The sequence below is a fragment of the Eumetopias jubatus genome, unplaced genomic scaffold (genome assembly GCF_037043125.1).
Source record: "Eumetopias jubatus isolate StellerSeaLion01/CBP00866 unplaced genomic scaffold, mEumJub1_p1.0 scaffold_16, whole genome shotgun sequence".
Lineage (NCBI taxonomy): Eukaryota > Metazoa > Chordata > Mammalia > Carnivora > Otariidae > Eumetopias > Eumetopias jubatus.
The window spans coordinates 62,927,926-62,950,312 of NW_028274822.1; the positions used below are offsets into that span (position 1 = coordinate 62,927,926).

The window sequence follows — 22,387 nt, forward strand, 5'->3', positions numbered from 1 at the left end:
TTTAGACCTTCTAGTCCCAGAACCGCCTTTGTATCTCTGTGTGGCTGGCATCTTGGCAGTTTTGGGATTCCTTTGAAGTTTGACATCTCAACTAAAATTTCTTTATTTCCACGTGTTCATTTTTTTTTAGCGGGGAGGGGCAGAGGGAGAGGGAAAGAATCTTAAGCAGGCTCCACACCCAGCACACAGCCCAGCATGGGGCTCTATCTCACAACCCTGAGATCCTGACCTTAGCCTAAATGAAGAGTTGGGACACTTAGGCTGACTGAGCCACTTAGGCACTCCTATTTCCAGGTGTTCTTAGAGTTCACGTCTCATTATTTGAGGTAATACACCCAAAATGCGTTTGTTCCTTTCAATCAAAGGAACTAGACTAGGGATGCCTGGGTGGCTTAGTCAGTTAAGTATCTGCCATCGGCTCAGGTCATGATCTCATCATGATCTCAGGGTCCTGGGATGGAGCTCCACATCAGGCTCCCTGCTCAGCAGGGAGTCTGCTTCTCCCTCTCGCTCTGCCCCTCCTCTCTGCTTTTGCTCTCTCTCGTGCTCTCACTTGTTCGCTCTCTCTCTCTCTCTCAAATAAATAAATATCGTTTAAAAAAAAAAAAGGAACTAGACTAATACAGCACATCACCCCGGTAACCCAGAACTTTTTTCATGTTGTATTATGGTGTCTCTGTGTATATGTGTGCGTGTGCATGCATATAGGAACCCATGTGGGTGCGTGTCATGCAGAAGCTAAAATAGGCCTGAAGCAATTTGGTTAATATTCTGTCTACATTGGTTAGAAAGTCACTAACTAGTTTTTTGTCAATACCACTGTCTTGATTTGGGGCTTTTTAAAAATCCAAAATTCAAAATGGGATTTTCTCTGTGTTTGTTACCCAGCTTAGTATTCAGAACTTTGTGCAAAAAAAAAAGGGATGGGGTAAAATTCAGTCAAATAAGAGCTGAACTGAAACGAAATGGCACAGTGTGCATTCAGTAGGGCAGCAGCTGTTCCTGTCCCGTATGACTTTGCCATTCTCTTTGGGTGGTGCTTCCTGTTTTCTCTCCTTGTGTCGGGCTGGGCTGGCCCTGGGATGGGTATTGGCTAAAAACGTGGCGTGTGTTTTAGATAGATGTGGAATCTTACTATATTTATTGCTTTCTCATCTTTTTTTTTTAATGTCATGAACATTTTTCTGAGTCAAAGGATAGTACTTAATAGTATGATTTAAAGTACCTGAGTAGTGTTTTATTGCATGTTTGTGCCATAATTTCCATAGCCTAATTTCTCTTATGTGTTTAAGATATATCCTTTTGGCAGAGTCTTTATAATTAGCATTGATTTTTTTTTTTCCTTAGGATTAATTCCCAGATGTAGAATGTTTGAGTCAAAGTGCTTTGGTATGCATTGCTTAATCGCTCAGTCAAAAGTCGTCCCACTTCATATTCCACTCAGCAGTGTATGACTGATCCCATTTCTTTGAACTTACGTACATGATTCTTTTTTTTCATCTGTGCTCTTTGAGGGCAGGAACTTTTGAATGCTTGGTTCATTGCTTTATATCAGGTAGTCGATAAATGTTTATCAAATGAATAGCTCACTTTGTTAGGCGACTATATATGAAATTTGTTAATGAAAATGCCACAGTCTTTTTCTTTTACAGTAGTTTACCAGGTACTTCATTCAATGGGAATATGATTTACAATTTTAGATTAAAAGTCCATGGTTGAGTTACCATATATGGCAGCTAGAGCAGAGACTATAGACTACAGATGGCTTTTTGTTAGTGTAGATAATGTTAGATAAAGGAATGGAAAACTAATCACAAGATGTTCTCCCTTTCAGGTGTGCTTTAGAGTCTTTTGGTTCAGCAGCTCATCAGAAGCCCCCCTGTGAGAGTGAGTCGTCTCAGTTGGTGTGTCCACAAGCTAGTGTGAGTAGGTTGACTTACGTGTCTGAACAAGAGAGCTCCTGTCCTACTACGGCCTCAGATCATGGCCTTGAGGGCTGCAAGGTGGGCGGCATTTCTGTTATTTCTTTAGTAAGGTTTATGGCTTTAAAGTCAATGGTTGTAGGAGTCAGACTGAAGTTTAGGCCTGTGTAATTTCTGTTGCTATTTTAACTTTAAAATGTGTGTGTATGTGTGCATGTACGTGTGTGCGTGTTTTGATCAAATAGCTACTCTTGCTGAGTAGTCAGTAGAAGTACAACTATTTTAATCTTTCAGTCTGGTGGAGGACACTTGCCAGGCACATTGGAATGAGGTGATCCACCTATGCTGTGGGATTCAGAGGTAGTTAACTACAAATCTGACTGGACTTAATGATGGTTCAACAAAGGTTATTGGGAGGGATAAATAATATACCGAAGCCATATTTTGTAAGACTAGTTGGCAGGGAGGAAGCAAACTAACAAATGAGGGTAGATATGGAGTTGTAAAATGCACAGTGCGTTTGAAGGACCCCTGAAGTTTGGCATGGCTACAGTGAATTGTACATGGGGAAAGGAGGAGAGGCCAAACCATGAAGAGTCTTGGATGTAAAATTTGGGAGTTCAGAGGCTCATAAGCAGGACACTGACATGATCTATGTTGATGTTTTATTTTTTTATTTTTATTTTCTTAAGAATTTTATTTATTTATTTGAGAGAGAAGTGAGCGCACAAGCCGGGGTGGGGGGCAGGACAAAGGGAGGGGAGAAGCAGGCTTCCCACTCAGCAGGGGGCCTGACACAGGGCTCTGTCCTAGAAACCCTGGGACAGGACCTGAGCCAAAGGCAGATGCTTAACCCACTGAGCCACCCAGGTGCCCCTTTGTTGATTTTTTTTTTTTTAAGATTTTATTTATTTATTTGACAGAGAGCACGAGAGCAGGAACACAAGCAGGGGGAGTGGAAGAGGGAGAAGCAGGCTTCCTGCCGAGCAGGGAGCCTGATATGGGACTCGATCCCAGGACCCTGGGATCATGACCTGAGCCGAAGGCAGACGCTTAACGACTGAGCCACCCAGGCCACCCCCCTTTGTTGATGTTTTAAAAGCTTGTGGCACTAGCAGTGTGGAGGAGGCACTGAGCAGGGGCAAGATTAAAACCAGGAGAATTTGACATAAGGCTGCTGTACTCAGGCAAGAGATGGTTTGGGCTTGGATTAAGGTAGTGGCAGTGGGGGTGGGAGAGAAGCAGGTAGATCCGAGAGATTTATGTGGGAGAAGCTAGACTTGTGTGTGTTTTGTGAATATGACAGTATTTGGTTTTTTAATGAGCTGAATATGACTGTTGTGTTCAATATAGTCCTCCTCCACCAAGCCCTTACTAAATATATCCACTAAAGTTACTATATATATGGTGTCATGTTGGACAAATCATTAAAAGCCATCTTTTTGATGATGCTGGTAAGTGTTGGGTCTCTTTGTTCTTAGCTAGTGGTTACAGGCTGAGTTGTAGAGTTAGATGGGCTATCCTCTGCTATTTTCTGAGATAGACTGTAACTTCCGCAAGCTTGTTTCTTCATCTCTAAGGAGGGACAGTGACATGAGAACAGGGCTTGGCACCGAGAAGTTACCACTGAATACATACTGGCTGTTATTTATTTTTGTGGATTGATTGGTTGATGTCTGGTAAATAACCTGGTCTTTGTTTATTAATGTCTATTTCTATTTGGTCTAAGAGAAATTTTCAAACCAAGTGTAGAGAATAGTCAGTTTAAGTGCATCTTAACTTATATGTAAATTCCATCTGGTCCACCCTGCAGAGCTGTAGACATCACTCCTAAGGTGATACCTTATAATGAAATGAGTATATGAACATTGACTGGGCTGTTACTTCTTACCTAAGAAAACAGAACCACATAATCTTAGACATTGGAAAAGACTTAGTGCTCATAGAAATTAGCATCTTCAAGCCTAACAGCAGTATAAACAAACAACCGGCATGGGAAAGCCTATTAGCTGTGTTGATTCTTCCTGACCTTGTGTCAATTTCATTTGAAAGCTTGCTCAGCCCCCATGCCTGTGTTATTAATTTATTTAGATTTTTATTGTACAGCTTCCAGGAAAACAGTCCCTTAAATTTGAACGAAAGTACTTGTCGCTGGTCCTTTGTCTATGTAAATTTGTCAGAGATGTAATTGGTATATAGCTCCTCTCTAATCTCCTCATAATTTCTGTGAAGCAGTAACTTAACACTTTCTAACTTATAATCTTTCATTTCACAGCTGTAGTAAGTTGGCCTTTTGTTCAGAGAGTTAATTTGTAGGTCTCTTCTTTATTTGAGATTATATCAGCATGGTTTGAATTATAATAGTTTGTGGATTATTTAACATTTTTTGTCACACACAGAGTGATGTCACCAGTGAATTGAGCACCACAATTACTCAAGCCAGTCCAATTCCATCAGAGGAACAGGTTGTGGAAAAACTGAGAGAAAAAGGTCCATTTCAAAGTAGAAGTAAAGTAGCACAATCCTATAATCAGAAAAACTCAGATACAGACAATGTGACTGAAATGACTTCTCTGAGTAGCATACCTGAAAATGTAAAACCTTACTTTAGGTTGAATAAAGATCTTTCCTCCAGGAGTGGAGACCTATCAGAAACCGGTGCAGTAGGGTTGACCTCTCACCCCAGTGAATTGGACCAGATCAGCCTGGCTCTACTGAGCAAGTCAGGCATCACCCGCCCAGTTGTGTCAGCGATGCCACACCGGCCTGGATCACACCAGGCGTCTGTGAACAAAGGTGAAAGAGTAGCCTCTGAAGCTACGTTAACTACTGACAGTGCAGTAAGTGGCCAGATTCCTCAGCGGATGGCCCCGGAAAACCAGGGCGCCCCTCTTCCCAGCACTGTGTCTTGTGGCTCTGCTCCTGTGATGCAGAACATGCCCACCGCAGTTCCTGCACTCTGGACTCAACATTCTTTTACCACAGCCCCCTTTGCCCAGCAGTATTTGGGAACACTACCTTCGGCTGGAAATGTTGCTTTGCCTCAGTGCCATGCTGGCAGCGCCACTGTCTGTGGACTCTCGGGAAGCTGTCCATATCCTGCTGTCGCAGGAGAGCACGTTCACAACTCTGTGGCCATGGGAATTTGTCTAGGACAAAATACCGGCTCTGGATTGATGGGCCCCTCTTCCCTTTATAACCCATATTCTAATGCCTTAAATCAGAATCTTCTAAGTACAGCAAAACCTTTCCCTGTGCAGTCTGTTGGTACAAATTGTGGAATTGAACCATGGGATTCAGGAATGCTACCAGGATTTGGTAAGATGCTTTTTCTCTGTTATTGCTTATTGTTGCTTGCTATTATTTAAACATTGAGTTTTCTCAAGCGAGACACAAAACGAGTTTGTTTCAAGGAGATACTGGTTGGTGTGAATTTTATTCTTAATTTTGTTCTTTGTCCTAAATTGAGAACACAGACCATAATATATTGCTGTGCAAGGGTCCCTGGCATGGCCTTAGAAAAACACAAACCTAAGTATGCAGGTGAAACTCCCCGACGCCTTTGTCTTCCTGTCTCTCCTGTACTCTGCACTTAGATTTCTATTATTCTATCAACTAGGAACCGCCCGGTTTAGAATTGGCTCCCTGGAGGAGTCTCCTTCCACTTTTTGAAGTCTCTTGGGGGATAACAGTTGTGAGAGACAGCACCCTTCCACCCTTGTTTGCAGTGGCTGAACTGCCCCCGGATTCTTTTGCTAGAGACGGCCACTCTAAGCAGAGCTGGGTGCTGTGCTTTCCCTGACACAGTGCACATGACCACTGGCATGCTGTCTTCTTCTCTACCCTCTTTTTCTTCTCAAGGAAATTCCAAAGTTACTGCATAAGGATGGCGAAAAGATCAGCCTTATTAAAATTCTGGGTAGATGTGCAAACCTTGAAAGTTAGAGCCCTCTGTAAGTTTCTTATTCGGTTAGGTAGTGGCTTATATTTGTGGTAGAAAAAAGGGAAGAGATTACTAACAGGCAGTAACATTGAAGAATCGATTAGCTGCAGATTGTGGATTTGATCAATTGCATGTGTTCTTCCTGGGCTGGATACAACAGAAAAACATTGTTGGCCTGTGCTGAGGCTTATACAATGTCAAGGACTCCTTAAGACCCAGGGCACTTCATACCATAGCTCTTGGGTGTCAACAGGTAGTCTTCTATAAAAATTGCCATTTACCCAGTTGCGCTTTTAATCAGGTGTTTGATATAACTTGCATTTGACCATGCTTTATCTTTACCAGGGAAGGTAAGAGTACCTGAGGAATTGAAGTTTCCTCATGCTTGCTGTGTTGGCATTGCTTCACAGACCTTCCTCAGTGTACTTAATCCAACTGACCGCTGGCTACAGGTCAGCATTGGGGTTCTCACCGTTAGTATTAATGGTGAAAAGGTAAGCTTTCTGTGTCTTTCTCCTTTGGCTTAGAAATTGCATTGTGACTAATGCTGGATCTCTCTCTAGTCCTTCCTTTTGTACAGGGGAGTCTGTCCCCCCAGTCTTCCCACAGAATCATTGCGATGGTACGTGAGAAAATGACATTGTATCTTTCTCTTGGCCCCCCCCCTTTTGTTGTAGTCCATCCAGTGTACTGAAAGCTCCAATTTCCTCTATTTGTTGGTTTTGTTAAATGTGATTGAATATAAGTTACTGTCATTTATCAGAAAAGTTACTCTTGGGACCTATACCTTCATTCAGTATGTGGAGTCTTTTTGACTAATTTATGTGATCACATTCTTACATGATCTTTTTAAATATCTAGAAATACAATTTTAACATTAACTCTTACAGCAAGGGTCTCTCACATGATCAGGTAGCGGTGCTAAAGTACACTATTCTAAATCTCCTTTCATGATTACAATGACCTATGTGGACATGAGTGAGCAGGGAGGGTGGGAAGTACGGTCAGCAACTCCTGTCTTGGAATGTTCTGGTTTTACCACTGCTGCTTGCGACGAGCGTTGGTGGATGAGTTTACTTTCCCTCTTACCTCCTGGTAATAACCCTTATTTACCCGGGAAAGTAAGATTGTGTCTGCCCTCCCTCTTCCCTTTTCCTAGCCTTTCCTCTCTGATTCTGAGGTTAGATGGAAAGTATGTGATTGGAGGAAAGCGTTAAGGGTGAGAGGTGAGCTTGGAGGCCCTTTTAGGGGCGTTTAGGAACTAGTGTTGCCTCTGGACATGGGAGTAGAAAAGAATTCCCTTGTGTACAGTGAGGAGGGAGGGTTTGAAGTGAGTCATAATCATGCACTTGGAGGCCTGACTAGGAACTTGGAGGTCAGTCTAATCCCCCTGATTATACAGCCGCAAAAACCTGTCCTGGATGACGTGTGGGGTGCCAGAGTACTGCTGTTTCCAGGGGCTCTTTCAGTGGAAGTGAGAGAGTAGATAGCTGTGTTTACTTTTTTTTTTTTTTTAAAGATTTTACTTATTTGTTTGACAGAGAGAGACACAGTGAGAGAGGGAACATAAGCAGGGGGAGTGGGAGAGGGAGAAGCAGGCTTCCTGCGGAGCAGGGAGCCCGATGTGGGGCTCGATCCCAGGACCCTGGGATCATGACCTGAGCCGAAGGCAGACGCCTAACGACTGAGCCACCCGGTCGCCCCTTGTGTTTACTTTAAAACAGACCAGAAACACATACTCAACTTAGCTTTGTAAGTCTTCATAATTTTGGCTAATTGTACTTTATAGATAATGAGTTATAAGACTTGGATATTTTGGAAGAGCAATAAATTTTTGGATTTGATAGTTTAGGAAGAAAGGGATCTTAAACTAGTTGATCCTAATTCTTGATTTTCCTGTGAAGCCATTTCTTAACGAAATGTGTGGCTTTTCTTTTTCTTTTTTTTTTTTAAAGGTGGATCTTTCAGTATATCCTTGTTTAGTCTTCAAGAATAAAGTCATCATAAGACCTCATGCCACAGAAGAGATAAAAGTACTTTTCATACCATCCGATCCTGGGATTTTCAGATGTATATTCAGTGTTGCTTCTTGGCCATTTTCAGCGGATGCTGAGACCATAGCACAGGCAGAAGCCTTGGCAAGCCGAGTCATTCTCACGGCTGTTGCTGAGACCCCTGTGATTGAGGTAACTACTTTAAGCAGGTCTTTGTCATGACTGGCATTTGAATGAAGGCTGTTTAACCTTAGAAGTAATACTTGAGAAAAATGAATATGTGGTTAAATATGCCACAGAGTTACTTTCAAGCTAACCATTGATTCTTCATATCTTTGTGTTTTAGAATTTAAAATTATTTCTATTATTTTACAGAAACACAGGTAAACTTGCTAGATGTAGGTGTTAGTTTGAGATGTTCTGAAGTCACTAGACATATTGGGTTGTTTATTTTAAAGGAAACTAAGAAGTATAACTAGATCAGTGTTTATCCCTGGTGCTGTATGTAAACCTTGGATGTTATATATTAGCCTTTTTAAATTTTTTAATTCTTTATTTTTTTTTAAAGATTTATTTATTTAAGTAATCTCTATACCCAGTGTGGGGCTCAGACTCACAACCCCTGAGTTCAAGAGTTGCATGCTCCACCAACTGAGCCAGCCAGGTGCCCCATATTAGCCTTTTAAATATCACTTTAAGAAACAATACAGTAAGTGGTTAGGTAGGGGAAATCTTGTGTATATGTATATAGGGAAAATAAGAACAGCTGCCCTATGTTACACGAATGAGTATTCAGTGACCACGTCACATTACACTAGCGTGTAAGCTGTTTGGCGGGGCAGGGTGGGTGTCTCTTGTTCACTTCCAGAATAGTGCTTGGCACATAGTAGGGGCTCAAGTAATAGTTGTTGAACTGTTGATTCAAATAGAAAGTGGAAATAGCAATATTTCTAAATGTATATGGTTTTCGAAATCTTGTATTACATACTACATATATGTGTACCGAGACCAGTGAATATAGTCAGTTAGCTATTTCATCCATATTGTTAAAAGTTTATGTATTAAGTCTGGCCAGGGGAAACTTTGGGTCGTTTCTTGGGGAAATTGGATGGTTATGCATTTTAAAGTATATTTATAGTTTCTTTGGGATTTTTTTTTGAGGTTTTATTTATTTTTATTTTTAGAGAGAGAAAGAGCACATGCACGAGTTGGGGGAGGGGGAAGGGAGAGGGAGAGAATCTCAGGTGTAGACTCTGCTGAGTGCGGAGCCTGATGTGGGGCTTCATCTCACGACCCAGAGATCATAACCTGAGCCCAAACCAAGAGTTGGATGCTTAACTGACTGAGCCACCCAGGTGCCCTTAAAGTACATTTATTATTTCCAAACGTGTTGGAAATGCTTCAGCTGCCTCTCCGCATTGCACCCCCCACATTGGATTCAGAATATGGGTTGGGGAGGGGGAGAAGGAGTGAGAGATTCCATAGTGTAGTATGTATTCGATTTATGTTAATGTTTCTTGTGTGCTTGAAAAGAATGGCTCTTCTTTCTCTTGAGTGCAGAATTATTTCACGTATCCTTTAACTCTAATTTATTACTATGTGGTTCCAGTCAGTCTTCTGTATCATTACTACTCTTTCTGTGTGCTTAGTGTTTTGGCCTCTGAGAGGTGTTTGTGGATTTGTCTCTCTCCTTATAATTCTTCTATTGATTTTTGCCTTGGGTATTCTGAGCTCTATTGTTATGTGCGTTTAGACTCAAGATCATTTTATCTTTTAAGTGAAATCGTTCCTTTTTAAAGTAACAATTCTTGGGATGCCTGGGTGGCTCAGTTGTTAAGCAGCTGCCTTCGGCTCAGGTCACGATCCCAGGGTCCTGGGATTGAGCCCCGCATCGGGCTCCCTGCTCCACAGGAAGTCTGCTTCTCCCTCTCCCACTCCCCCTGCTTGTGTTCCCTCTCTCGCTGTGTCTCTCTCTGTCAAATAAATAAATAAAATCTTAAAAAAAAAAAAAGAAATTAAAAAAATAAAGTAACAATTCTCTTTCATCCTTCTTTTGTATTAGTTTGGAAGTACACATTTCTATTTCCCATTTTATTCAAACTGGTTACTCGGGTATAAAATTAGTCAAGGGCTCTGTTCTAGCCCAAACAACTCAAAAAGCTGCAGTCATAGTGTTGATCTTTACCTTCTGTAATATCTTTGACTAATACTTTAGTCCCAGATGATTTTAAAACCCCAACATTGAACTTTCTTTAACAGATTGATCAAGCTATTTGTACTTTTTTTTTTTTTGGCTCACCATTGTTTCTTGAATCTTCTATTTTTATCTTTTTCACGGACTCTATTATCTGTATTTAAAATGTACTTTTTTTTTTTTTAAAGATTTTATTTATTCATCTGAGACAGAGAGAGAGAGCATGAGCAGGGAGAGAGGCAGAGGGAGAGGGAGAAGCAGGCTCCTCGCTGAGCCAGGAGCCCATTATGGGGCTTGATCCCAGGATCCTGGGATCATGACCTGAGCCTAAGGCAGACGCTTAACCGACTGAGCCACCCAAGCGTCCCTAAAATGTGCTTATTTTATAGTTAATCCAGATTGTTCTAGTTCTTCAGGTGCTGATTTCTGCTTGTTTTGCTAGGTCTTCCTGATTACTTTCTTCATATGGTTTCTAATTTTTGAATTGATAATTTAAATTTTTTATTTTTATTTATTTGTTTATTTTTTAAAAGATTTTATTTATTGGGCGCCTGGGTGGCTCAGTCGTTAAGCGTCTGCCTTCGGCTCAGGTCATGATCCCGGGGTCCTGGGATCGAGTCCCGCATCAGGCTCCCTGCTCCTTGGGAGCTTGCTTCTCCCTCTGCCTCTCTCTCTCTCTCTCTCTCTCTCTGTCATGGATAAATAAATAAAATCTTTAAAAAAAAAATAAAAGATTTTATTTATTTAGTTGTCAGAGATAGCACAAGCAGGGGGAGCTGCAGGCAGAGGGAGAAGCAGGCTGCTTGCTGAGCAGGGAGCCCAATGTGGGACTTGATCCCAGGACCCTGGGGTCATGACCTGAGCCAAAGGCAGACGCTTAACCGACTGAGCCACCCAAGCGTCCCTGATAATTTATATTTTTTAAATGTGAGTTAACATCAATGGAGGCTGCTCTTTGCTATAGAAATCCCATGTGTCCTGGTTTTTCAGAGTGTCCATGGAGAGTACTCTGTATAAATGCTAGGGGCACTAAAGGTTTCAGTGATTTTCAGTTTGGAGCTCCCATGCCTAGTGTGGTGTAGCCCTGGGGTTTTACTTTCCTACAGATGATCTTCTAACACCCACCCATCTCTGGACAAACTTCCCTGTTACCGCCTCAGACGTGTAAAAAGAATTTTTCCAGGTCCCTTTTCATAAAAAGGGCACTTCTTTGAATTTCTGCACTTGATGCAGGGAGTTCAAATTCCATTCCAGCCTCACCCTGCCCACAGCAAGCTCAGGGTCCTACATTCTCTTCTCAGGAGGATGTTGAAGCTCAGCTACCTTAGGAGTGGGTTGATCTCAGACCTTCATGGACCACCATGGAAGTCAGCTCCCATTTGCCAGTCTGTTTTTGATTTCCCTTTATATTTGACCAGGCTAAAGAAATGTATGTATATTTTAAATATTATCCAACATTTCTACGTGTGTGGGTGTGAGGGGTCTGTGTTTGGTTGTTCTCCAGTGTTTAAAGAAGTCATCTGTCATGATAGGCACTCATTTTACACTTTTGATATGTCTATTTTGATATCATTTTAAACATTTTCAGTTTTGGCATCTGGGTGGCTCAGATGGTTAAGCGTCTGCCTTCGGCTCAGGTCATGATCCCAGGGTCGTGGGATCGAGCCCCATATCGGGCTCCTGTTCAGTGAGGAGCCTGCTTCTCCCTCTGCCTCTCTCCCTGCTCATGCTTTCTCTCTCTGTATCTCTGTGTCTCATGAATAAATAAAATCTTTAAAAAAAAAAAAAAAGAAATTTGGACTAAATATGAAAATGCCAACATATATTTTGACGGGAATTGATGTTAAAATTGTATAATAATAGAGCTCATAGCTCACTGAAAGGAAGCTTATATATTTTATAAAATTGTCAGTTTGTCTTAAGATCTAACAGTCTTTTCAGAGTAGCAACAACAAATGTATTGCTTTGTTCTGTAGTTTATATTTGGATACATAGACTACCTCAAAAAAAGAATTTAACATTTATTTTTGTAGAAAATAGCAGTTGTAAAGGATCTAGGGAAACTTAGGTAAATTTACATTTAATGCTGACTGTGGCTGTAAAGAGCAGTGATATGAATATAAGCTGTGGTATTAGTTGATTTATTGCTTTTTAGAAATCAGTCTTTTCTTTCATAATTAGGTAGAAACAGAAAAGAAAGATGTTCTTGATTTTGGCGACTTGACTTACGGTGGCTGGAAAGCTCTGCCATTAAAATTGATAAACAGGACTCATGCCGCTGTGCCAATCAGACTTGTTATTAGTGCTGTAAGTACTAACATACAGTAAGAAACTTTACAGAGCATGTTGATTTGGAATTGTAGACACTGCTAATATCATTCTTGATTAATTTTTCTTATGGAAGTACATTTTTTTGTTAAGGATTCTGTCAACAAATTTAACATCACACCAACATTGTACTATTGGCTTTATTGAAATCGATTCTTCTATTTCTGAACAGAATGCCATAGCCTGGCGCTGCTTCACGTTTTCCAAGGCACCCGTCCATGCTTCTTTGAAAGCAGCTCCATATGCCGACGTGATTGCTCAGCTGGCAGCTCCTTCTGTGGTCAACCACATGATGCCTGCCAGTTACGATGGGCAGGTAAGCTGGGGGATTGAAGGACTGCTTAGAATTAAAGAGGAAGGTAGGTTTCCAAACGACTTATCTTTCATTAAGACTTAAATCTTAATGCTAGTGTAAATTTATTTTATTTTATTTTATTTTACAGGATCCAGAATTTCTGATAATTTGGGTTCTTTTCCATGGTCCAAAGAAGCGGATTACTTCTTCAGGTATCATACGTATGTTTTTTGGGAATCGCTTTACTCTGTAGCTAAATAAACCACAAAGTTGAGGCATATTTCCTCCATCAGTAAATGTGAATACTTTGAGTAATTTGTCAAATATTTTGTGTTGTTTTTAAAATGGGGCAGAGAGCATGCATGCTGTTTTGGGTCAAACCCATGTTTGGGTAACCCCAGCGAGTACCACTGAAAACCTTTTGGGATCTTTTCTGTTCACTGATTTTATCACATCTACCAGTTGGATGTTTTCTTTCTTTTTCTCCTTTCCCCTCCACTCATTTCTATTCCTCTTTGAATTCTTTAAATTGGTTAGAATTTCTTGTGACCCCTGAGGGTATAGTGTTGGACCACTTGAGGCATTTAGAATTAAATAACTCTCTGGTCTCTGAACTAAAAGAATCAACTTTTGCAGAGATTTTAGATTCAGCAGAAGAGTTCTTGGCAAGAGTCGATATAGAAGTTGATAGCCCACACCCTACCCCGGTCATTAAAAGTATTGGTCTTCAAGCAAGAACAGGAATAGCTAGGATACATGCTCCGAAAGACTTACAGGTACCCTAAACTTGTCTGCGCCGCGATTGTATGTGCAGGTTGATTTCATTCTAACTGTGACATTATTTAAAATGTCGGTGTTACCCCATCCTCTAGACTATGCACTTGTTTGCCAGTATTGCTTCCTCAACAAAGCAGCACTTACCTTTGAAAAATGCGGGGAATATTGACGTTTACTTAGATATCAAGGTAAGAATTTGTGTCAGAATGCTGTGACGTAGTATTTTCTCAGGCTGTGAGACTCTGAGTATCTCCTCTCATGCTGAAGGTTGCTCAGCTGCCTCCCTTGGCAGAGTGCCATGGGGATCAAACAGAAGAACCTGTGTGAGTGCTTTAAAAGCTGGGGGTTACACTAGTATGAAATAGGTGGTAGGTTACTTTAACTTTGACCTCTGATGTTGTATATGTAAGAAGCAAGTTCTAGATTAGTTCCTGAAAAATGTGTGTGTTATCCTATGGATAGGTGGAATTGGAGGAGAGTGATCACATATGCAGACGTTATTTCTGAGATGTGTGGGTGAGCAGGAGGGTATTAGTGACAGGGATGTCATGGGATGTCATGGGATGGGAGATGAAGTTTGTTATGGAAGAGGAAGTACCCTTTCCAAGAGAATAAGACAGGTGGGGCAGTGACAGACAAGGCAGAAGGGAAAAATAACCTATCAGAGTAAATGAAAAATGAGACTAATTGAGTAAGAGCCGTATTTGCCTAAGTTGGCATTTAGTTATAATTGTATAAATATTTAGATCCCAGATCAAGGAAGTCACTTTTCAGTGGATCCAGAGAATCTGTTCCTTAAACCTGGAGAGGAACACGAAGTTATAGTTACATTTACTCCAAAGGACTCCCAAGCCTGTGAGGAAAGGTAATATAAAATTATTTATAATGACAAGTTTTACTCTTCCCTCAAAATAGCCAGTGTGCTTCAGTCCACAGCTTGAATAATAGAGTACATGTTTTATCTTACCTAATAGATAATATACCTCTGTTTAACCTCTTTTTGTCTCACATTTTCTTCTTTTTGTTTACTAAAACTCTCCTTTAAACCCAGCTGACTAGAAATTAAGAAATTACTATTTTCAGGTATATTCTGACAAAAGCAATAATAAAATCAATCTTGATGTCTCTCATTAACCTTTCCTCGCCCTCCAAGGAAGCCATTGCCAGTTGTTGTTAAAGTTTAAGATGCTTCCCCACACACCCCCCCACCCCCACACCTTCTCCAGGCTTGTAACATTTTGGTGTGCAAATCATAAGTGGTCAGAGCACCGTTGTCAGTAGTATTTGAACTTGCTTGGTAAACAGAGCTTAGACGCCTTTTGTCCTGAGACACACATGGCCTGCCCTCCACCTGGGTTATAGAATGCTTTAGTGTGCTCAGTCCGCTCCTGTGACCTTACGGACAAGAGCTGGCCTGCACCGATGTGAATCCTTGTGCCTGGGACACGTGCCCGCAACTTTACTGGGTTAACTCTTCCATCTAGGAAGCTTTTCTCAACTCCTCCCAGACTTCTCATAAATAGTAGTTGGTAAGATTCCTGTGGCCCCGTGAACTTCCCCTCTCTCGTTATGTCAATGGTATTGTGACTGTCTCTTTCCTTGTGTGTATTCTTTGTAATATAAGCTCTAAGGGTGGGAATGTCGTTGTATCCTCGGTGCCCAGTTCCGTCTCTTGGGTCAAAAGAAGCCTGTGGGGAATAGATGCCAGTAGAACTGAATTCTGGAGACTCACCTCAGATGGCTTTCTTTCTTAGGATCTTAAAAATATTCGTGCAGCCATTTGGACCTCAGTATGAAGTGATGTTAAAAGGTGAAGTAGTTTCTTCAGGAAACAAACCTCTGATGCCTGGCTCTCGCTGCTTAGCTGCTCCATCGATGTTGTCCAACAAGCAGTTTCTGGCCTGGGGGGGTGTCCCTCTTGGTAGAACACGGTAGGTATGCATGTAGCAGCCTTTGAACGTGAAGATTCTGCTGTGATCACCTAGTGTTAGTCTCTGCTGTGGTTAATTAGGACCATGTTAGTGTTTTCAGAGTTGAAATAAAGCTGTCTTATGTTCCTATTGTGAATTCGGATGTTTTTAATTAATATTTTCACCTCTGCAATCCAAAAAAATAAGTTAAGATTTTCTTAGGCTCTTTTCTGTGCTGATTACCAAATTTAGGCAATTAAGAGTTTCTTTGTTCCTTCTCTGGAAAACCCTGTGGAAAGGTGGGAAGAAACAATAATCAGACACCTTGCATTCTGCTTAAGGAGTTTACAGAGTAGTTGGTGAATACTTTGTTCTTTAAAGAGTATAAGGAGTCTTTAATAGAGCAGATCTGTTCTGTCATAGTTTAACGTGAATTACATCTCGAACCTTATTTTTATGTGTACTTTGATTATACATTTTGAATATGAACTCTGAGTTAATAAATTGGCATATAGTATATAGTATGGTAATATTTTTCCCTTCATAAGCTTAGCAACATAGCTAAAATTTTTTTTACCAACCTCAAATATGCTAATTAATAACCTAGTAATTATGAAACCTTAGTGTTTCCTCTTTCATATTTTGCATTTTTGAGTTTGACCTAAATGTTTTACCCATACATTTCTATGGCACTTGAGCGATAAGAAACTTCTGGCTGAATCTGTACTATAGGTACTTCTTTAAAATTATAGTTTTGTCAGTGTAAAAAGGATCTCATTGAACCTCCTTACTTTATAGAGTTCATACATCTGCTTGACCATCCATGTAGTCATATGTACCTTGTCTTGTTCTGAAAGCAGCTTTCAGAAAGACACAGTAACATAAAAACAGTTGAGGGGCTGACTGCTGTGGGAAAATGAGACATGGTCACCATAAAGGTAGTGCCCAAAGGCTCACCTGCAGACCCTGTACCCTTGCCTTGATGTGGGTCTTGTGCTTGGTTCTGACTCTTCCCCCATCATCCTGAAACAAGTCACAGTGTTCAAAGGTTAAGAACAAACCAATTACTGTGTGAGAGAGAATAGCTGTTCCTGCTACAGACTTCAGAAAGAAAGATGTTTCTTCCAGCGTCCTTTTAAAGAGAAATCCATACAATATAGTGAGTCTCAAAGTAAAACAACTTCACAGTAAATACTCCTATCAGGATGCTCCCCCTTTGAGTTGCTCAGTCCAGTCAGGACGCATCACATGTGAACACTCAGCTAACAGCGTTTTCTGGGTACTGAAGCATGTGGTGGCTTGATTGAGACAGCTTAGGCCCCTAGAAGAATGGTGGGCTTTAAGCAGCTCTCAATAAAGATTTGCTCAGCTAGACCTTTGAAAAATCTTGACTGGCAGGGGGTTTGAGGTATTGTGCCCTCTTTAGTAGCTCCTGTGTTGTTAGTTAAGCTTTTTGCAGCCAGTTGGGATGGAATACACATTGAAAGGAAGGGCTGAACAAAAGCATATTCCTGTATAGGTTTTTCCAGCTCTATACAGTTGAACCTGAACAGTGTCTATATGCCATATTTTTCCTGGGAACATTGATTTGTGGTCTGCTCCAATATATGTACAAATAGCGATTGAGACCTTGAAGTTCTGTGCTCTGGAAGGCGGCTGAAATAACTTAGCTGTTCAGATCAGCCATTGATGTCTAAGTAAAAGGAAGAGGAAAATCACTTTCCAGTATGCCCTGGCAACCATAGTCATTATTACAGTGCAGACTCTGGCAAGCATCAGTTACTGAGTGTCTCTGTTGATACACAGCTTATTCTGTTATTGCTCTTTCCTTTAATCAAAGGCAGAGGAGAGCTCAGTAAGAGTCATCATCACCCTTGTGTTGTTCCTGACAGAATTCCCCGCCCTGTGATAAAATTTGCAGCAAATGATTAACATGGTAGAAATGGCTGCTCTTAAAATCCAGCTGCTCCAGATGCCATAACATCCTAAAATCTTACAGCTCATCTGAAACAAAATTAATGTGTGCTGAACTTTTTTTTTTTTAAATAAGAAATTACATTAGTTAAGTTGAAAATGGACGCACTGTCTTGTGCATACTTCTGGACTTGTCAGTGGCATTTTTTTCCCTGGTCCTCTCCTGAGTGAAGGGACTTCAGGCTGTCCTTCTTTACTTCTTGACTTCCCTTCCTCATAGAGATTCATGGACCTCCTTCTAATCCAACAGATGTAAGTGTAAGCCCCATGCCAGCACAGGGAATTGACCTGAAGAGCTGTCATGTCCCCTGTTTATAGTTGGTTAGGTGTCTTAACTCAGCCTGGAGGAGCTTGCCAGTCATGTGAGGACACTACCTTAGTCCTTGGATGCTACGCCACGTGATGACTAAAAGTGGGCTTGTTGAAAGCAGTAGATCCATAGGACACATGCTAATGTATGTACAGTATTCAGTGCAGTGCCTGCCTAGCTAAATTATGGACTTGTGCATCTGTAGTCCCCTTACCTCCATGGTAGTGTCCTGCAAAGAATGATTATTTTTCTCACCCAGGTGTCTTGTGCTACTCCTTTGTAAGGATGTTGCAGCAAAGTTTATGATAAAGTGGTGTGCTCTCTGCTTATAAAGAGATCTTCCTATTTTCTGTCCATTAGAAATGTCCTATGAAACAGTCAGAGGCTGTGACCCAGTGCATGCTGGGAGAGGACTCAGAAACAGGGTGGGGGATGCTTGTGCCTACTAGGTGCCCTTCCAATGTGGTACTTCCTATTCTCTGCCTGTCTTTGTGGAAGAAGGTGCTTCTTAAAAATGGAGATTTGAAGTAAGCTCTTCTAGACTAAAGAGGAAAAAATTCATATATAATGTGTGGGGGGGCAGTGTTCTCATTGAGTAATGGGTTTTGCCTCAGTTATAGATAGAAATGATAATAAATTAAAATTATATTTTCTAAGGGTAAAGTGGTCCAAATGAAGTGGTATTTCATTCTGATGTTTTTGGATTTTTGAAGTCTGCATTTTTCCCTATATTCATTCACTCATTCTGGTTTCTCTCTCATAAGTCTGCATATGTACTTTGGCTATTTGTTGCTTAGAATTTAGTATTTTTTTCTTATTAATTTGTGTGGACCCTATATGATAATGAAATTAACCCTTTTTATTTTGTGTAGTTCCTTTTTAAAACTAGAAACTGAACTCCCCCCCCAGATTGATAGCTCTACTACTTGAAAAATGATAACCACATTTCTTTAAAAATAGACAAAATATAAAAGCTTTTAAAGAATTCTTTTTTCAGTAAATCTTTCCCAGTCAGTGTTCCTGTGAATGTTTTTCTCGGGTCTGCTGATAGTGGAAGGTCTTAGATTTTATTCTGAGGTTAAGCTCAGCAACCTTTCCCCTTTATCCCAAGTTGGACAAGACATAGGCCACAGTTTAAATAATGTAACCATCAATATTCAAAATTTGAATACAGTGGAGATTTACTCATGATTTCCTATCCTTCCAATGAAGATAGGATTCATATGTTTTCAAAGATTGAAGGATTGTTTTTTACCACCAGCCAGCTGTTATTAATAAGTCTGTTGTACTTGCATATTATAACTTTTTTAAAAGTATGGTTAATTCGGTGTACGTTTAAAAGACCAATTTGTGCAAATGAGGCTCTTAGAGTGAAAAATCTAAGCAATGTACCTGGGACTCCTTGTTGCCATGAAAGGTAGGAATTCAAGCTAAGCATGGCATTGACTTAGCGACTTAATGAATTTGTTAATCAGGATTTTCATTTGATTGTTTTACAAGACTGATAAGACTTATATGTATAGTATAAATAACAAGGTTGGCCAAGGAGCCATAATAGAATGATTAAACCAAAGAGTTTCTCTGACAAGGTGAATATGTTTTGAGTATGTTTTCAGAAATTGTGGAATCCTAGGACTGTGGAGGTACCTTTCTAGGCTGCTAATAAAATGGCATATGTGATCCAGTCCATCTCTAAACATTGCAGTCAGTTTTAATTGGCTTTGGTTTTATAGTTGTAGCAATATCCACGGAGGAAAACTACATTTACAATGTGTAATTGTTCATAGGCTTCAGAAGCTAGCTTTACGAAATAATTGTACATCTACAACCCAGCATCTGCGACTGCTCATTAGAGGACAAGACCAGGACTGCTTTCAGGTTCGTAGAGTGCATGGTGCTGTTTCATGTTCTTTTAGACCACTTACATGTGCAGACTGTTGTGTCTTCGTCTTTGAAGCTTTGGGTTGATGGTAGTTTTAATTTGGGCTCCTCCTTTGTTGTATGCAGTGATTGTTTTTAAATTGTAGCTTCAGCACACTTTTGGTTCAGAAGAACGACTAACCAGTAACTGTGAGATTAGAATGCATCCAAAAGAAGACATTCACATATCTGTGTTATTTGCACCTACTCGATTATCTTGTATGTTGGCTAAACTTGAAATTAAACAACTGGGAATTCGCTCACAACCGGGCATTAAGTTCACGGTAAGATTGATTTTATTGCCTTTTTTCCTCCCATGGAGTTTCTTACATCTTGTAACTATTAGTTTAATATTGGTAAATTATGTGTACTGACTTGTAAGTCAGAATAGGTGATTGCCTTTTACAAACAAGTTAGGGAGTCATTAATGTACTTTGTACAAGTGTGTTATAAAAGTAGTCTCCATAGTATATTACTGTAGGAAACCATTTCTTCTCATGCCTTTAAGGTTCGTTTCAGCTTGAGAATTTTGAAACATACCCAACTTTACAGGAACACATTTTTTGGTAAAACCAGATCAAACTGTTTAACATACTAACTTTCCAGGTAAATTGTATTCTTTCAATTCAGCAAAATACCTATTGACACCATTTACTAGACTCTGTTGCAGAACTACGGATACAAAGACGAGAGCTTTTTATATTTTGTTTCTTCCCATGATAATTTTTAAAAAGGATTTGAACTCATTTTTTTAGATATATTTAGAGCAGTGAGAGATAACGGTGGTAAATCATTGAGAAAAGGAAAAAAGGACAGCTGGTCAAGCACACACTCCATAAAAGCACATACCTTAAAACACGGTTTGGGGCTGTGGGGCTGGAACTAAGATGTTGGTCCATTTTCTAGTGTTAGAGAAGGAATGTAATGAATTACAAGATTAGCAGTGCTTAAAAGGTTGGGGTTTTGTTTGTTTGTTAGAGAGAGAGGGAGAACAGGGAGGGGAGGATGGGAGGAGGGGCAGAGGGAGAGGGAGAAAGAATCCCAACGTGGGGCTTGATCTCATGACCCTGAGATCATGACCTGAGCTGAAATCAAGAGTTGGACGCTTAACTGACTGAGCCACCCAAGCACCCCTGAAACGTTTTTTGTTATTTTTTTTTTAAACAGTAGATCTTTATGGCAAATCTAGCCTTTTTTGATGCTGAAGCTTGACACATTATCTGTGGAGCTCTTCACTTGGCCCCATGAGCTGTGGAGGGTAAAATTGTTTAAAGACGTAAGTGGTCAGGTGCCTGGCCAGCTCAGTCAGTAGAGCACGTGACTCTTGATCTTGGGATTCTGAGTTTTAGATCCACATTGGGGGTAGGGTTTACTTAATTTAAAAAACAAGGATGTAAGTGGTCGTCTTTAGGAAGAACATCCTTCCACGTGAGCCGAGGACACAATGTCAAAGTACCACGTATCCTGATGATCTGGTTTCAAGTAAGAATCAAGTGGTTTGTGGAGAGGACTAGATGGGCTGTGTCTTTCAGACTATCCTGAATATATTTCCATTAGTTTCAGGTTGATTAGCCAAGATGTTTAAGATTATTATTATTATTTTTTTAAGATTTTATTTATTTATTTGACAGAGAGAGCACAAGTAGGCAGAGTGGCAGGCAGAGGGAGAGGGAGAAGCAGGCTCTCCGCTGAGCAGGGAGCCAGACGTGGGGCTCGATCCCAGGACCCCAGGATCATGACCTGAGCCGAAGGCAGCCGCTTAACCGACTGAGCCACCCAGGCGCCCCTAAGATTATTCTTAAGTAAGAATTTCTGGAGAACTAATAATTCCCTGGTGGCTTAGGGCAGGACCATTTGATTTGACAGTCACCAAGCAGAAGTTCAGGCTGATGTCCTCTTAAGACAAACGAGGATCCTAGTGGGAGTCCTGCCTATGTAGATTCCACCTGTCCTTTCAGAGGTGGCCTGAATGGGGACCTGAAGTGTACAGATGAATATGGCCTTTATCTCACAAGAAGGCTTGGACCACCAGCACTGCTGTATGTTTGTAGAGATGAGGAACCTGGTACAGTGGTGGAAGAGCACTGGGAGCAGCCCTGCTTCTGTTCTTCACACTCACTCCGGATCAGTCTCCACTTGCTCGTGCTTTACTCACTTATCTTCCTGGTTTGGTTCTGAGAAACAAGTGAAATTATGCTTTGTGTACCAAAAAGCATTGTGGGACTGCAATAAAGACACATTTATTGTGTGCTGAGTATATGCCAGGCACTACTCTTAATCACCACTACATGGATTATCACACTTTATCTTCAAAACAGCTAAGATCATACCACTGTCTCCATGCTACACATGGGGAAGCAAAACTAGAGAGGTGCTTGCCATGGTGGTGCATCTTACACGGCAGTAGGTGGTCCAGGGTTCAAATTCAGACTACCTGACGGCAAAGCCCATTTTTATCTATTATGCAGGCTCTAGGTGTTCATACTACCTCTGTTTTCCAGTCCCTTAGAGCAGGAGTTCTCAATCAGAGGCTGTTTTACCCTCCAGGGGACTTTTGGCAATATGTGGACACATTTTTGGTTGTAACTGCGGGTGGGGCAAAGGGTGCTACTGGCATCTAGTGAGTGGAAGCCAGGGATGCACATCAACTCCCTGCAAGGTGCAGGATGGCCCCCACCCCAAGGAATGATGTAGCTCAAGATGTCCATAGTCCGAGGTTAAGAAAACCTGCTCTAGAGCAGTAATTTTTCCTCTTGAATCTTTGGATCTAGTAGCATTGGTCAGAGTTTATTTCATTTAATCATTCTTTTTCTTAACCTT

The 22,387-nt window shown here is 40.8% G+C and overlaps 1 protein-coding gene across 4 annotated transcripts in view; it reads left to right on the top strand.

The window, feature by feature from the left end:
- Positions 1 to 22,387, top strand: part of LOC114198079 (nucleoporin SEH1) — a 175,495-nt gene that overhangs the window by 110,858 nt on the left and 42,250 nt on the right. For all 4 annotated transcript variants that reach the window (XM_088019612.1, XM_028089353.2, XM_028089356.2 and 1 more), the window contains 13 exons: positions 1,835 to 2,003; positions 4,322 to 5,240; positions 6,211 to 6,359; positions 7,821 to 8,051; positions 12,235 to 12,360; positions 12,554 to 12,697; positions 12,825 to 12,888; positions 13,313 to 13,452; positions 13,549 to 13,641; positions 14,200 to 14,318; positions 15,208 to 15,384; positions 19,435 to 19,525; positions 19,675 to 19,851. In XM_088019612.1, the coding sequence (XP_087875738.1) occupies positions 1,835 to 2,003; positions 4,322 to 5,240; positions 6,211 to 6,359; positions 7,821 to 8,051; positions 12,235 to 12,360; positions 12,554 to 12,697; positions 12,825 to 12,888; positions 13,313 to 13,452; positions 13,549 to 13,641; positions 14,200 to 14,318; positions 15,208 to 15,384; positions 19,435 to 19,525; positions 19,675 to 19,851 (2,599 nt within the window). The remainder of the gene's footprint in view (positions 1 to 1,834; positions 2,004 to 4,321; positions 5,241 to 6,210; positions 6,360 to 7,820; positions 8,052 to 12,234; positions 12,361 to 12,553; positions 12,698 to 12,824; positions 12,889 to 13,312; positions 13,453 to 13,548; positions 13,642 to 14,199; positions 14,319 to 15,207; positions 15,385 to 19,434; positions 19,526 to 19,674; positions 19,852 to 22,387) is intronic.